General features: G+C 43.3%; 1 protein-coding gene across 2 annotated transcripts in view; it reads right to left on the reverse strand.

Moving 5' to 3' along the window:
- The window catches only part of ppfia2 (PTPRF interacting protein alpha 2), a 269462-nt gene that overhangs the window by 16640 nt on the left and 234787 nt on the right, over window positions 1-18035 (reverse strand). For both annotated transcript variants that reach the window (XM_090200717.1, XM_090200718.1), the window contains exons 20-27: window positions 16464-16548; window positions 12198-12279; window positions 10690-10890; window positions 6855-6920; window positions 1630-1665; window positions 1243-1418; window positions 1007-1104; window positions 205-380 (exon numbers count right to left, since the gene is read on the reverse strand). In XM_090200717.1, the coding sequence (XP_090056843.1) occupies window positions 205-380; window positions 1007-1104; window positions 1243-1418; window positions 1630-1665; window positions 6855-6920; window positions 10690-10890; window positions 12198-12279; window positions 16464-16548 (920 nt within the window). The remainder of the gene's footprint in view (window positions 1-204; window positions 381-1006; window positions 1105-1242; window positions 1419-1629; window positions 1666-6854; window positions 6921-10689; window positions 10891-12197; window positions 12280-16463; window positions 16549-18035) is intronic.

Below are 18035 nucleotides of genomic sequence, written 5' to 3' on the forward strand. Positions count from 1 at the left end.
TCCTGAAAATAAAAATAAAATAAAAACACTGTTTAATTTAACATCATAATTCACTTGCTTTTAGTTCTGAGAGACAAGACTACAGACTTTTGGAATGAAGACGTTAATGTCTTTCTCTTATGGTGTGGTTGTGCTAGTATATTATGCATCGCCTTCTTGTGGCGTAACTATGCTATAGCGTGATGGGGGGCAGAAGGATCTGACCTGAGTGCTTTGGTTGGGGATCTGGATGAGCAGCGCCAGGCTGGTGTGGTCAAAGTTGTCATCGAGGGCGACCAGGGCCCCGTGCACGCCGCTCTCCAGCAGGATGTTGGCATAGTCCTTTAGGCCGATGCTCTGGACCCAGCGAATCACCCGCTCGTTGCTCCACACCAGCACGTCTGGGGCACACAGACATGGTATTACAGTAAACATAACATGGGTGTTTGGCCACAGACACAGAATTTTTCCATGTCTGGTTACATGATGAAGAAAGCCTCTGGGCTCTGCTAGATTGGTCCTTACTGACAATCACCTCCTAGCTCTATGACAGGTAGACACTGCTTGGCTATATTTCACAATAGAATGAAATTAATTTGAAATTATTTGCCTTAGCAGATTACTAACGAGATTGTAATTAGACACTACTAGATATATTTTAGCTCAAAGGTCTTCATTATCGTTCTTTGAGCAGTCTCCAAAGAAAAAAGTCCACCCAAAAATGATATTTTGGTATTCGTTTCATTAGTCCATTGTTGATATAGTCCCAAAATGTTATGCTTGTCACTAATCAAGTTTTCAAGATACTGTATATAACTTTAAAAACACAGAAATCCTCCCCATATGATGGATTTTGCATCATATGATCCTGCGTTTTGCAGGATGATACTAAATGCATCATACAGGGATGATTTCTGTTTTTTGAAAGTTACGTATCTCGAAAACTTGATTGCTGACAACAAAACATTTTGGACAAATGAAAGAAATACCAAAAGACAGTTTTTGGGTGGAATTTTCCTTTACGTACCTCTCATTTCATGCTGGCTGTGCTCTCTGCGTCTCTCCAGCTCTTTCCTGTCATAGTTGAGCTTCTTCAGACCCATGATACCATACTGCAAACTCGTCCTACAGACATGGGAACATTAGAAAAGCCATTTTTTAGAAAGACAGACAATAATCTTTTGCACTTATTACCACAAAATGAGCCTCAACACTAAACTTTTCGACCAAATCCTTCATCACGCAGGAGGAGGGCAGGTGTACCTGTGAAAGCTGTCCACCATTTTGAGATGCACCCGGAGGTCCTTCTTGGTGAGGTGGTCCAGCATGCGGGCGTCCACCAGGCACTCCATGAAGTAGCTGCGGTACTGAGGTAGTCCAAGACTGGGCAACCACTCGTTCCCTATCCACTCATGGTTCATGTCACCATACGCTAGAGTCTGACAATAATGACAAGGAAACAATTAAGTACTGAAAACCATTGTTAATCTGTAAACGATTTTGACGAAGTTTAAAAGTCGCCACATAGACAACTCTGGTGTGTGCCTAGTTAAATAAAAAATAAATAATAAAATAATAAAACTAGAGTAACTCTAAATAATCTACAATTCCATTGTTCTAATCCATGAGAAAGACCGAAAAATCCTTTACCTGCGCCCAGCTCCCCTCCTCGGACTCGCCGGACCTCTGTCATTGGTCAGGCATGGAAAAGAAACAGTAGCACTATGCATGAGAACATAATAGCAACAGGTCACTGGACCTCATCTACAGTCCAATAGTCTCTACTCTAGCATCAGAGGCTGTTGACTTGCTCAAGCCAGAGCCAAGGCCTCAGAACGTACAGAAATGTTCTCCCTCGCATATATTCCCCTAACAAACTATTCACATCTAAAAGTAGAGCTCCATCTAAATATGTATGAAAAATCACTATTCGAGGGAGAGAAAGTGGCCTGTGGGATTTATCTGCAATCTGACAAGGGAGAATGATTTCCCCCCTTTAGCGTGTGAACTGAACTGGCCCCATGGGAGAGTAACACAGTTATCCCTTTAGTCCTGGGCTGAGCTGCTGCCACATTACATCTGATTTGGAGATGGGCGCTGCTGCCACATTAGGCCAATCCAGCTTGCAAAAAACGGCTGGCACAAATGAGAGCCTTTTTCCCCGTGGTTCGCCCTCTGTACAATGGTGCTGAGTTGGCTATTAGCCTCATTGTGCCTGACATGCAGGCTGTATTAGAGGCAGGGAGAACAGTGGAACAAAGAATAACATTTATGTTCAAGCTCAAAGAGATCCATAATTACACATACAGTATAGTACATAGCTGTCTGTGCCCTAGGGATTGAGATACAGTATAGTACATAGCTGTCTGTGTCCTAGGGATTGAGATACAGTATAGTACATAGCTGTCTGTGTCCTAGGGATTGAGATACAATATAGTACATAGCTGTCTGTGTCCTAGGGATTGAGATACAGTATAGTACATAGCTGTCTGTGCCCTAGGGATTGAGATACAGTATAGTACATAGCTGTCTGTGTCCTAGGGATTGACATACAGTATAGTACATAGCTGTCTGTGTCCTAGGGATTGACATACAGTATAGTACATAGCTGTCTGTGTCCTAGGGATTGACATACAGTATAGTACATAGCTGTCTGTGCCCTAGGGATTGAGATACAGTATAGTACATAGCTGTCTGTGTCCTAGGGATTGAGATACAGTATAGTACATAGCTGTCTGTGTCCTAGGGATTGACATACAGTATAGTACATAGCTGTCTGTGTCCTAGGGATTGAGATACAGTATAGTACATAGCTGTCTGTGTCCTAGGGATTGACATACAGTATAGTACATAGCTGTCTGTGTCCTAGGGATTGACATACAGTATAGTACATAGCTGTCTGTGTCCTAGGGATTGACATACAGTATAGTACATAGCTGTCTGTGCCCTAGGGATTGACATACAGTATAATACATAGCTGTCTGTGTCCTAGGGATTGAGATACAGTATAGTACATAGCTGTCTGTGTCCTAGGGATTGACATACAGTATAGCTGTCTGTGTCCTAGGGATTGACATACAGTATAGTACATAGCTGTCTGTGTCCTAGGGATTGACATACAGTATAGTACATAGCTGTCTGTGTCCTAGGGATTGACATACAGTATAGTACATAGCTGTCTGTGTCCTAGGGATTGACATACAGTATAGTACATAGCTGTCTGTGCCCTAGGGATTGACATACAGTATAATACATAGCTGTCTGTGTCCTAGGGATTGAGATACAGTATAGTACATAGCTGTCTGTGTCCTAGGGATTGACATACAGTATAGCTGTCTGTGTCCTAGGGATTGACATACAGTATAGTACATAGCTGTCTGTGTCCTAGGGATTGACATACAGTATAGTACATAGCTGTCTGTGTCCTAGGGATTGACATACAGTATAGTACATAGCTGTCTGTGCCCTAGGGATTGACATACAGTATAATACATAGCTGTCTGTGTCCTAGGGATTGAGATACAGTATAGTACATAGCTGTCTGTGTCCTAGGGATTGACATACAGTATAGTACATAGCTGTCTGTGCCCTAGGGATTGAGATACAGTATAGTACATAGCTGTCTGTGCCCTAGGGATTGAGATACAGTATAGTACATAGCTGTCTGTGTCCTAGGGATTGACATACAGTATAGTACATAGCTGTCTGTGTCCTAGGGATTGACATACAGTATAGTTCATAGCTGTCTGTGTCCTAGGGATTGACATACAGTATAGTACATAGCTGTCTGTGTCCTAGGGATTGACATACAGTATAGTACATAGCTGTCTGTGTCCTAGGGATTGAGATACAGTATAGTACATAGCTGTCTGTGTCCTAGGGATTGACATACAGTATAGTACATAGCTGTCTGTGTCCTAGGGATTGACATACAGTATAGTACATAGCTGTCTGTGTCCTAGGGATTGACATACAGTATAGTACATAGCTGTCTGTGTCCTAGGGATTGACATACAGTATAGTACATAGCTGTCTGTGTCCTAGGGATTGACATACAGTATAGTACATAGCTGTCTGTGTCCTAGGGATTGACATACAGTATAGTACATAGCTGTCTGTGTCCTAGGGATTGACATACAGTATAGTACATAGCAGTCTGTGTCCTAGGGATTGACATACAGTATAGTACATAGCTGTCTGTGTCCTAGGGATTGACATACAGTATAGTACATAGCTGTCTGTGTCCTAGGGATTGACATACAGTATAGTACATAGCTGTCTGTGTCCTAGGGATTGACATACAGTATAGTACATAGCTGTCTGTGTCCTAGGGATTGACATACAGTATAGTACATAGCTGTCTGTGTCCTAGGGATTGACATACAGTATAGTACATAGCTGTCTGTGTCCTAGGGATTGAGATACAGTATAGTACATAGCTGTCTGTGTCCTAGGGATTGACATACAGTATAGTACATAGCTGTCTGTGTCCTAGGGATTGACATACAGTATAGTACATAGCTGTCTGTGTCCTAGGGATTGACATACAGTATAGTTCATAGCTGTCTGTGTCCTAGGGATTGACATACAGTATAGTACATAGCTGTCTGTGTCCTAGGGATTGACATACAGTATAGTACATAGCTGTCTGTGTCCTAGGGATTGACATACAGTATAGTACATAGCTGTCTGTGTCCTAGGGATTGACATACAGTATAGTACATAGCTGTCTGTGTCCTAGGGATTGACATACAGTATAGTACATAGCTGTCTGTGTCCTAGGGATTGAGATACAGTATAGTACATAGCTGTCTGTGTCCTAGGGATTGACATACAGTATAGTACATAGCTGTCTGTGTCCTAGGGATTGAGATACAGTATAGTACATAGCTGTCTGTGTCCTAGGGATTGACATACAGTATAGTACATAGCTGTCTGTGTCCTAGGGATTGACATACAGTATAGTACATAGCTGTCTGTGTCCTAGGGATTGACATACAGTATAGTACATAGCTGTCTGTGTCCTAGGGATTGAGATACAGTATAGTACATAGCTGTCTGTGCCCTAGGGATTGAGATACAGTATAGTACATAGCTGTCTGTGTCCTAGGGATTGACATACAGTATAGTACATAGCTGTCTGTGTCCTAGGGATTGACATACAGTATAGTACATAGCTGTCTGTGTCCTAGGGATTGAGATACAGTATAGTACATAGCTGTCTGTGTCCTAGGGATTGAGATACAGTATAGTACATAGCTGTCTGTGTCCTAGGGATTGACATACAGTATAGTACATAGCTGTCTGTGTCCTAGGGATTGAGATACAGTATAGTACATAGCTGTCTGTGTCCTAGGGATTGACATACAGTATAGTACATAGCTGTCTGTGTCCTAGGGATTGACATACAGTATAGTACATAGCTGTCTGTGTCCTAGGGATTGAGATACAGTATAGTACATAGCTGTCTGTGTCCTAGGGATTGACATACAGTATAGTACATAGCTGTCTGTGTCCTAGGGATTGAGATACAGTATAGTACATAGCTGTCTGTGTCCTAGGGATTGACATACAGTATAGTACATAGCTGTCTGTGTCCTAGGGATTGACATACAGTATAGTACATAGCTGTCTGTGTCCTAGGGATTGAGATACAGTATAGTACATAGCTGTCTGTGTCCTAGGGATTGACATACAGTATAGTACATAGCTGTCTGTGTCCTAGGGATTGAGATACAGTATAGTACATAGCTGTCTGTGTCCTAGGGATTGACATACAGTATAGTACATAGCTGTCTGTGCCCTAGGGATTGAGATACAGTATAGTACATAGCTGTCTGTGCCCTAGGGATTGAGATACAGTATAGTACATAGCTGTCTGTGTCCTAGGGATTGACATACAGTATAGTACATAGCTGTCTGTGTCCTAGGGATTGACATACAGTATAGTTCATAGCTGTCTGTGTCCTAGGGATTGACATACAGTATAGTTCATAGCTGTCTGTGTCCTAGGGATTGACATGAATGACACCTGCAGTGACTAATAATCCTGCAAGCTTCAATCTTGAGACAGAACCAATAGGTTTCAAATGAACATGTTGGGAACATACTGTATCAGTTAGCAGACCTGTATCTGATTTGATGTAGCTTCTTACACCAGTCTTGTAGGGTGAATCCTATGTACAATCAGCTGATCACTGTCAGGTTTAAAAGGATGACATTGCTAATGGAAAAAAATAGCATTATGTCTTGACATTTGCTGTATCTAATCAACATCTGGCTGAAACGTACCATGAACACGGGTAATATAGGGTAACTACAGTATGGTACCCAAGGGCAACGCAGCTCCCTGAAACATAGCAGTAACACCAACACATACTGGTAAATATAGGGCAGTGCATCAGTCATTCCATTTAAAAAGCCTTCTTTACCCACTATAACGAAAGGGAGAGCTGAGAATGGATGTGATGTGATGCAGTCTACCCACATTATCAACAAACCTACTGTTATTCAATCTCCCTCCCCTCCAAATCCTATAGGGGGAAAAATATGTTTTATTATCACATACACCAGATAGGTGCAGTGAAATGTGTTGTTTTACAATGTCAGCCATAGTAGTACGCACCCCTGGAGCAAATCGGGGTGAAGTGCCTTACACAAGGGCACAATGACAGATTTTTCACCTTGTCGGCTCGGGTATTCAAACCAGTGACCTTTTGGTTACTGGCCCGATGCTCTAACTGCTAGGCTACCTGCCGCCCAGTCCTCAGTACAGGCCTCAGTAAAGCAGCCATTGACAGGTCTCAACACTGCAGTGAAAGCAAGAAAAGAGAGAAGTGAGTGAGAGAAGAGGTAAAAGGAGAGGAAGGACTAACCGTTTTGGAGGAGGGTGCTGCGAGGGTCTCCATTTCCTCGTGGGTCACCCATACATTGCCTGACGGCTAGGAGTGCGGTGCCCAAGAGAAGAAGACAGCAGCAGCAGCAGTAGTCCGCCAGGAGGGGCAAGCAGTATTAAAGAAGAAGAGCAGCACCACTGTAAGCCAATAGTGTTATAGCATCATGGTCAGATGATGAGCAGGCCCGCCCCTCTGGGGTCAAAGGGCACGCACAGTACACAAACAAACACAGACACAAAACTGTAGACATGGGTCCTTAACCACAGATCTAGGATCAGATTACTCTACCACCATCATAACCTTATCCAGTAAAGGGGTGAAATACTATCTGATCCTGTATCAGTGGTTAGGGGCAACTTCTGACTTTGTATAGACAAAAACAGCACATAACACAGTAGCAGCCCACCTACACAGGTGCAACACACACGGGCCAAAGGAACACATTTACCATGCATGACAAGACTGGTTCACCATAAGCTAGTGTAGTAGTGGATTAGTACAGGTGTTTGGAACAAACAGACACAAATACAAACATGCATATCCACCTCAGTCTAGTTTGATATACCTCAGTGTTCCACAAGGTTAAACCCCTTTCTAACAGACTCAGTCTAGTTTGATATACCTCAGTGTTCCACAAGGTTAAACCCCTTTCTAACAGACTCAGTCTAGTTTGATATACCTCAGTGTTCCACAAGGTTAAACCCCTTTCTAACAGACTCAGTCTAGTTTGATATACCTCAGTGTTCCACACGGTTAAACCCCTTTCTAACAGACTCAGTCTAATTTGATATACCTCAGTGTTCCACAAGGTTAAACCCCTTTCTAACAGACTCAGTCTAGTTTGATATACCTCAGTGTTCCACAAGGTTAAACCCCTTTCTAACAGACTCAGTCTAGTTTGATATACCTCAGTGTTCCACAAGGTTAAACCCCTTTCTAACAGACTCAGTCTAGTTTGATATACCTCAGTGTTCCACAAGGTTAAACCCCTTTCTAACAGACTCAGTCTAGTTTGATATACCTCAGTGTTCCACAAGGTTAAACCCCTTTCTAACAGACTCAGTCTAGTTTGATATACCTCAGTGTTCCACAAGGTTAAACCCCTTTCTAACAGACTCAGTCTAGTTTGATATACCTCAGTGTTCCACAAGGTTAAACCCCTTTCTAACAGACTCAGTCTAGTTTGATATACCTCAGTGTTCCACAAGGCTAAACCCCTTTCTAACAGACTCAGTCTAGTTTGATATACCTCAGTGTTCCACAAGGTTAAACCCCTTTCTAACAGACTCAGTCTAGTTTGATATACCTCAGTGTTCCACACGGTTAAACCCCATTCCAACCCATTCTAATCTGTTGTTGATTCTAATTTTAGCAGCCATGATCACTGTGCTTTGCAGCCCCACTGGATCAAGCTGTCATGACCTAGATAAGATCACTTGAGGGATGACAATCTCTATTAAAGACACCGTACTAAAGGGCTGCTCACGCATGCCTGTTTCACACTGTAGAGCCGAGCCAAGCCCAGCTGTACTGGGCAGCACAGTACGGTTCGGGTCGGCCCCATAGGGTGAATCAGACGTCACTGTCTGTGAGCTTAAAGGAAGCAGAATAACCAGTCCTGCGACTGGTATGGAGCACAACCCTGCATTTACAGGGTTGATTAACCCAGAGTGTAAACTTAAAGTGGTCGTTTGGTTCAGAGGGGCAGGGAACTGACCATCAGTCACAGCAGGGGGCACCATGGCAGAGGGGGGTCTATAGAGTCATATTCCCAGTTCACTGCTCCTTGATGAAAGATTCATGAGCAGTGTGTGTGTGTGTGTGTGTGTGTGTGTGTGTGTGTGTGTGTTCGTGTGAGAGAGAGAGAGTGTGTGAATGTGAAAACCCTGCTGGTCATCTATGAACATCTTGGTCATGTTCTGTTAAAATCTCCACCCGGCACAGCCAGAAGAGGACTGGCCACCCCTGATAGCCTGGTTCCTCTCTAGGTTTCTTCCTAGGTTCTGGCCTTTCTAGGGAGTTTTTCCTAGCCACCGTGCTTCTACATCTTTATTGCTTGTTGTTTGGGGTTTTAGGCTGGGTTTTCTGAACAGCACTTTGTGACATCAGCTGATGTAAGAAGGGCTTTATAAATAAATTTGATTGAAATTTGATGGATAAAGCTACATAGAATAAACCGTTTGTAGCATTAAGCTCAGCAGGTTCCTCAGAGGTTACATGAAATCACCATGACAACTCGGAGCTGTGAAACAGACTGAGGTATAAAATAACTGTTGGTGTGGTAAATTAGAGTAAATGCTGCAGAGCTGAATTAAGTGCATGAGCTGACTGACACTACTGAGAGATAAACAAGCCGGCCTTAACCGGTTTCCTACCATTCTCTCCAACATTCAGTTACCAACACAAAGGATAGAGATGCTACACAAGCCAGGCTCTCTGACTGTGAAGGCGTTACAATGCAAACTAGCAGAAATAGCTTCTTGAGTGTCTTTACCCTTGAAGACTATACCGTCTGTGTGTATGTATGTGTGTGTGTGTATCGGAGCTAAGAACGTGCCGTAAGCTCACTCAGAATGTCGCCGGTGGAGCTATCAAATAGATCGAATGCATTTTTTATAGCTCAATGTGTTTGTTGTCAAGCAGGCGGTCACGTGTGTTGGTGTGATAGAGGAGCCTGGTTAACTTTTTATGGCTGCAGGGGCAGTATTGAGTAGCTTGGATGAAAAGGTGCCCATCGTAAACGGCCAGCTCTTCAGTCTCAGTTGCTAATATATGCATATTATTATTAGTATTGGATAGAAAACACTCTAAAGTTTCCAAAACTGTCAAAATATTGTCTGTGAGTATAACAGAACTGATATTGCAGGCGAAACCCTGAGGAAAATCAAAACAGGAAGTGGCTTCTATTTTGAAAACTCCATGTTCCATAGCCTCCCTTTGCTGGATTTAAAGGGATATGAACCAGATTCCTTTTCCTATCGCTTCCTCAAGGTGTCAACAGTCTACAGACATAGTTTCAGGCTTTTATTTTGAAAAATGAGCCAGAACGATAAGTGTCAAGTGGTCACATGAGTTTTGCCTAGCGCAACAGAGTTTGGATAGGTATTGCTTTTCCCTCTCCTACTGTGAAAGACATTTGCGGTTGATATATTATCGATTATATATTTTAAAAACAACCTGAGGATTGATAATAAAAAACATTTGACATGTTTCTGTGGACATTATGGAAACTATTTGAAATTTTCTTCTGCGTTGTCGTGACCGCTCTTTCCTGTGGATTTCTGAATATAACGTGACAAACAAACGGAGGTATTTTGGATATAAAAATAATCTTTATGGAACAAAAGGAACATTTGTTGTGTAACTGGGAGTCTCGTGAGTGAAAACATCCGAAGATCATCAAAGGTAAACGATTAATTTGATTGCTTTTCTGATATTCGTGACCAAGCTACCTGATGCTAAGTGTACTTAATGTTTTGTCGTGCGATCGATAAACTTACAAACGCTTGGATTGCTTTCGCTGTAAAGCATCATTTCTAAATCTGACACGACAGGTGGATTAACAAAAGGCTAAGCTGTGTTTTGCAATATTGTGATTTCATGGATATAAATATTTTTAGTAATATTTATTGTATGTAGCGCTATGCTATTCAGCGGTTGTTGAGGACACTTATCCCGTTAGTGGGATTGCAGCCATAACAAGTTAAAGCCCAGACGGGCAGGTTCAGGGAGGCAGCGCTATATGCTAAGCTAACACACTGACGGCAGTTACATGCATAGGTGCATGTGTGTGTGTGTGTCAATGGACACTCACGGTTCTGGAGGTTGGCGGGGCAGATGGACTGGTGAGGGAGACCATCTCCTGGATGGCCAGTCTCAGTTTGAGGCGGTGCAGGGGGTTACTGATGCCAATTTCCCTCTGGATCTCTGTGTCCGACAGGGCAGACATGATGGCACCGCTCTTCACGTTGGCACGACACGCCGCCACATACCAGGCGGGCATCCCCAGCCACAGCTGAAACAGGATGAGGAAGACCATTTGTGATTTCATGTAAAGTAGAGAGTGAGCTTGTTTTTACAAATTATCGGTGATGTGGTGGGAGGACTTGTCTACCATCCTTACTTATGGTAGACAAGTTGAGTAGCGCTTCCTTGTTTTAATAAAGATCTACTGAGAAACAGTAGGGGGCAGTCATGGTTGAAATGTTCACCTTGTATGTCAAGCATGTTCTATCACGATTAAATGAGAAAAAACTGAATACAGACATAGGATATGTCAATGAAGACAGAAAATAAACTGTGATGATTCATTGATAGGCAACGCATTCATTTACTTAATGAATACCCATGTTAATATTAAACAACATCACTATGGCCTTTATGAGGTGTAATGTCAAGCAATTACACTCAAACCCATTTGGAATTGATTTAACTAGGAAAAGGTGTGCTGGGGAGAACATGGCATAGTAAATCACAGAGTAGACCTTTACCAACAGCCTCTGAGGCTTCCACCAAGGTGACATCAAAATCTGGGACATCAAAATCTGGGACATTGACTCCATTAATATCAGTGAGATCCAGATTCAATCCACTGCTGGTCCCATAGGCCCAACACCAGAGTGTTTCCCAACTCCAGTCCTCCAGTACCCCCAACATCACACAGTGTTGTTATAGCCTGGGACAAACACACCTCATTCAACTCATTGAGGGCTTGATCATCAGTTGACCAGTTGTATCAGGTGTGCTTGTCCAGGGCTACAATAAAAGTGAGTATCGTTGGGGTACTGGAGGACTGGAGTTGGGGAAGCACTGGATTAGATAATAGACTTAATATAATAAAGCACAAAGAGTAATGTCAGCCGGAGGCGTAATCATTTTATAACTACTCTCGGTAACATGCTGACTACTACGGCATTGGATTTCCCCGGGTCGTAATTACAACACAATACATCCAACGATTATGTAACAGCACTGTGTCGTTCCACATCCTTTACCAGTCATGTTTTGATTAAAGGAAAGCATCTGGTCTGCATTTCGAAGTGCCGTATTAGAAAGGGTGACCATTAGGCTGTGGAACGGCATCGGGTAATTGATTTGAAATGTGAAACATCATCAACGGTCAGAGGTTAGAGGATAATGGGTGTCGTATCTCAGGTGAATGCTGAGTGTGCAGACTGGGGAGTCGAGGAGGAATAGACCCCTTCACCGGGGCGGAGAATATTATCTTCTTCACAGAGTGGGAGTCTGGCACAGACCTTGTGAATCTATCCCAGAGGCGGGAGGATTGAGAATGGCTCCAGGCCAGAGTAGAGGAGTGCCTACCTCCAGCCAGGCCACCACTGTGGGGCCGTCCCATTGGGCGAAAGGTAAGCCTTTCCTCCTCGCCTCTTCCAACAGCTCGTGCCTGAGGGCGGGAGCAGAGACATGGGATTAATGCACTGCACACACACATATACTGAGACAGTCACATACCACCCCCCCCCCCCCCTCCACCCCCCCCCCCCCACACAAGGCACTAGTATTACACCGAGATTTTGTGTGTGTGTTCACTGTACAGTGCCACACACTTTATCTCTCACAGGCCAGAGCTTTCTAAAAGGGCACGGTCTTATCATACAGTACATCAATCTCTCCATACACACACTGCATGTAAAATGAGTACTCTCACTCTCTGCCCCTAGCTCTCTTTCTCCCTGTCTCTGCCTCTCTAACCCCCTCTCTCTGCCTCTTTTTCTCTCTGCTACTCTGCCTCTTTCTCTCTCTTTCTCTCTCTGCCTCTCTCTCTCTCACCATCTGGTCCAGACACACCTTGAAGGGACAGCTAGGGCTGCTGGGCTGGTCACTGAAGCCTGACTTTGAGTTGCTAATCTGAAGAACCATCAATCTCCACTTGTCTCTGTGCTGCAGCTGGGAATGTATTACTACTGCTGAGATTCTAACCACAGAGAGACTGGGCTTTTTCTGCTGACTGAGATACTAACCACAGAGAGACTGGGCTTTTTCTGCTGACTGAGATACTAACCACAGAGAGACTGGGCTTTTTCTGCTGACTGAGATACTAACCACAGAGAGACTGGGCTTTTTCTGCTGACTGAGATACTAACTACAGAGAGACTGGGCTTTTTTCTGCTGACTGAGATACTAACCACAGAGAGACTGGGCTTTTTCTGCTGACTGAGATACTAACCACAGAGAGACTGGGCTTTTTCTGCTGACTGAGATACTAACCACAGAGAGACTGGGCTTTTTCTGCTGACTGAGATACTAACCACAGAGAGACTGGGCTTTTTCTGCTGACTGAGATACTAACCACAGAGAGACTGGGCTTTTTCTGCTGACTGAGATACTAACTACAGAGAGACTGGGCTTTTTTCTGCTGACTGAGATACTAACCACAGAGAGACTGGGCTTTTTCTGCTGACTGAGATACTAACCACAGAGAGACTGGGCTTTTTCTGCTGACTGAGATACTAACCACAGAGAGACTGGGCTTTTTCTGCTGACTGAGATACTAACCACAGAGAGACTGGGCTTTTTATTCTGCTGACTGCAATATCCTTTTGAGAGTCTTGCTGAATGTATTCTTTCTGGCCATCTTTAAATGGTGTTTGGTGTCTTTATTCACATTCTTTGATGGAATACTGCATTTTTGTGTGGCGGTGGAAGTGTTCCATAGGTAAACTAAGATGGCCAGAGTGAAATCGAGAAATGTGTTATTTATGCTGAGCACCACTGAAAGCAGTGCTAAGCACTCCTGACGCCATACTCAGCTCAGAGTAAATTGCACCTTATCTAGGGAGAGCAGAGGAGAGGAGGTAGATGTTCTCTTTACTCAGTCATGTACCAGGCCATTTGTAATATGCTGATTCCTGCGACACCAACTCTGTTAGGCAGAGTGAGAGACAGAACTGATGAACGGTCTATATAAATGTGTGTTTGGGGTATGTGTGTGTGTGTGTCTCATCTTTATTGCTGTGTGCACACTGCTAACTAATGGAGTTGGGGAGCAGATGGCTGGGAGGTCTATGGTGTAGAAAAGAACCAGAGAGGCTACGCTAGAGAGATACCCAACTGTGGAACGCTACTTCCTGAAGACAGTTGATAGTGTCTGACTGGTCTAAGAGTCTGAATATAGAGAGGGACTGTTGAGCTGATAAATACATAACTCACACAACATGCTACACACATAAAAACAGACTTCTGAAGTTAGAACTCTCACTGAATAGAATTGTAAGGCAGGAAACTACTTCTTGAGTGCAGCTAAAATGTCTTCTATCTGGAGACATAGTGGCCAACATGAGGCATATGGAGAAAAGGCATGTGACACATTATGTATGTGACTTGGTCAGAGTTGAAGGCCTCAGTGCAGAGAAAGGGCACTTGAATACACCATACAAAGACTGAATGGACTGACAGACAACATAGGAGATGTGTCCATTGATATTAATCAATAATCAATTGTTTCCATTCAATGTCGTATCAATACAACAGGCATATAGATAGATATGTTCATGTCAGGTTGTTATGGATGAGATACACATCCACTGAACATAGCTGGGAAAGGAAGGAAACAGTTATGACAAAGAAAATAAAACAACAAGATATGACGCCCCATAACCCGGTATCAGAACCGGTTATATCTCACAGTCACAGATATAGAAACACGCACAAGGAAGGAGGAAGGTATTGGACATTCCAGGTATAAAAATCAACCCCATTAACAGGTGACGGCACACATTATTTGTCCAGCCATGGATGCAGCCGCCACTGCACTGTGGGGAAGAAACATTTTATACGGTATATGAAAAGATAGAAAGATCGAAAGGAAGAAAGACAGCTAGAAAGCAAGGGGTCATTAACAGCCATAGAGGGACAGAGTGACGTCAGCTTTGGCACCGGCCATTGGGAGGGGGACAGATGGATGGACAGAGGTGGACAGACGGCACAGCGCTGACAATGGAGATGTCCAGGTGTCACACTGTCACAACTTACCCGCTTCTTTAGTCACAGGATGAGAGGGAGGGAGGAAGAGTACAAGGAGAGAGAGAGGAAGAGAAAGTGACGGGAGACAAAAAGTGCACAAATGTTAATGAGTTAACACCCCCCCCCCCCCCTACCACCTTGCCCCCAAACACACACGAATGCACAAACACACACACACACACTGCCCATACATGCACAGACACATATTCAAACACACACACACACACACACACTGCCCATACATGCACGGACACATATTCAAACACACTGCCCATACATGCACGGACACATATTCAAACACACACACACACACGGATGCAGGCACCCCCCCCCCCCCTCCCCCCACACACACAGCAAAATAGAAACAGTCTCTCAAGTAGACAGGAGACAAGAGCTTTTCCAAAGACTGACATTAGAACAGTAGAATGACAAGTCAAAGAGTAATATTGGTTAGCAAAAGAAAAGCCACTTTCTTCTTCTCTTTGGTCGATGCAGCTTTTTACAGCATCGCGTGCAGGCAGACGAAAGATAATGCACTTGGGGCAAGACACCTGCAATGCATTGGCTCACATTCTTCACAGGAACAAACCAGCCAAATGCCAAACATTACCCAACACATCACACATACACAACACATCAGCAATGAACCATCACGATATTGACCAGGCTGAAAATGTCAATGTAAATTCAGCAGGCAGTTCAATAGCATGCACTGGAGGAGAGCATCAAGATGCAAGGCGGTCCACTTCCTGGAAAACTGGAGAATCGACACCAAATACAACACAGTCGTCATCATCATAATACCTTCTATTAATCATCTGTAAGGGTGGGAAAGTTATTTGTCATGACAGCTCAAAGCTCGCCGACAGAGAACACATTTGTCATTTGGCACTGACACGGTAGACACATACATCCCCAGTTGAAAGGAGATGAAACTTGCACATGAGGGAACCCCTCTGTTTTGTCGTTCATGTGTGGGTTTAAAGGAGGACTATATCTGGAAAACCAAACCAAAAGAATGAACTAAGAATTGTAGGCCTACAATGTGTGACATGAATAGACCTCTAACCCAATCAATAGTCTGACTGTGTTTGGTTAGGGGGGATCCCTCTATTGTACGTCTATTCAGGTTCCTGGTCTGTATTGATCCTCTCTCTGCTGGAGAGTGGGAGTATTGGAGATGTATCTTCTATCCAGCCACATGTGGAACTGCCTCCTATACAGGGAAAGGACTAATGAAACCCCACAGGGATTCCTCACCAGCCACTGTGTACGGGGTCAAAGGTTGGAAACGGGATAATGATCTCTATTCAGATGTACTATAGACAGACACTGCTGTCTGGCACATAAAAAGGTGTGTGTATCATAACACTGTAGTAGTGTCACGACTACAGTAGTGTCATGTACAGTAGATTAACACAGGGGGGTGTTAGTACTGGTGTGGTACATTGCCCAGTGTTTTTAGTGACACAGGTATGATTTATCTCCCACTGGCTGTGATGTGAGGCAATCGAGTATTATTGAGCGCAAGGTTGTTGTTTGTTTGGGGTGAAATGCTGTGGTGGCAGGTTTGAGGGGCAGGACGGGGGTGTTGTGAAAGCTTACTTCTTTTTCAGCCGGCGGTCTTTCTCAGCCTGAGTCCCCAGCTTCCCCACAGCCATGTCCTGACCCAGGTCTGGATCAGACACTCCTGTGAGAGAGGGAGAATGGGACGTTACTGCACTGCCTGCATGGCTCGTAGATAGCATCCAGACAGTACTAGCAAGGAGCCACAATTATCTCTTCTGAATCTGTACTCAACAGAGAGTTTACGCTTTTTCAAAATCACTTAACTTCTTTGGGCTGGGGGCAGTAGTGAGTAGCTTGGATGAATAAGGTGCCCAGAGTAAACTGTCTGCTACTCAGGCCCAGTTGCTAATATATGCATATTATTAGTAGATTTGGATAGAAAACACTCTGAAGTTTCTAAAACTGTTTGAATGATGTCTGTGAGTATAACATAACTCATATGGCAGGCAAAAACATGAGAAAAAATCCAACCAGGAAGTGGGAAATCTGAAGTGGGAAATCTGAAATCATTCCCTATCGAATGCACAGTGTCTATGGGGTCAAATTGCACTTCCTAAGGCTTCTACTAGGTGTCAACAGTCTTTAGAACCTTGTTTGATGCTTCTACTGTGAGGAGGGGGCGAATGAGAGGGGAATGAGTCAGAGGTCTGGCAGAGAGCCACGAGCTCGCCACGCGCGTTCACGTGAGAGTTAGCTTGTGGTACCTGAACTATTTGCTCTGACTCTACCTTGCACTGAGCCTACGCACACTCACTAGACTATATATACACATAACATACTGTTTACACACTCACTAGACTATATATACACATAACATACTGTTTACACACTCACTAGACTATATACACACACACTCATTAGACAATATATACACACAACATATTGTATACACACTCACTAGACTATATACACACAGCTTACTGTATACACACTCACTAGACTATATATACACAACATACTGTATACACACTCACTAGACTATATATACACACCATATACACACTAACTAGACTATATATACACACCATATACACACTCACTAGACTATATATACACACCATATACACACTCACTAGACTATATATACATACACACAAACACACACAATTTGCTGCTGCTACTCTGTTCTTTATTTTACTCATATTATCTATCCTGATGCCTAGTCAATTTACCCTGCTGCCTTCATGTACATATCTACCTCAAATACCTTACTATTATTATCTATCATGATGCCTAGTCACTTTACCCTGCCTTCATGTACATATCTACCTCAAATACCTTATTTATTTTTATCTATCCTAATGCCCAGTCAATTTACCCTGCTGCCTACATGTACATATCTACCTCAAAGACCTCGTACCGCTGCACATTGATCTGGTACTGGTACTCCCTGTATATAGCTTCATAATTGATCTGGTACTGGTACTCCCTGTATATAAACTCAGCAAAAAAAAAGAAACAATGTCAACTGCATTTATTTAAAGAAAACTTAACATGTGTAAATATTTGTAAGTTCCACAGACATGTGACTAACAGAAATGGAATAAAATCAAAAGTAAAAAGTGTGTGGCCACCAGCTGCATTAAGTACTGCAGTACTGCATCTCCT

This window comes from Oncorhynchus mykiss, chromosome 15 (genome assembly GCF_057628025.1).
Source record: "Oncorhynchus mykiss isolate SJ-2025 chromosome 15, ASM5762802v1, whole genome shotgun sequence".
Classification (NCBI taxonomy): domain Eukaryota; kingdom Metazoa; phylum Chordata; class Actinopteri; order Salmoniformes; family Salmonidae; genus Oncorhynchus; species Oncorhynchus mykiss.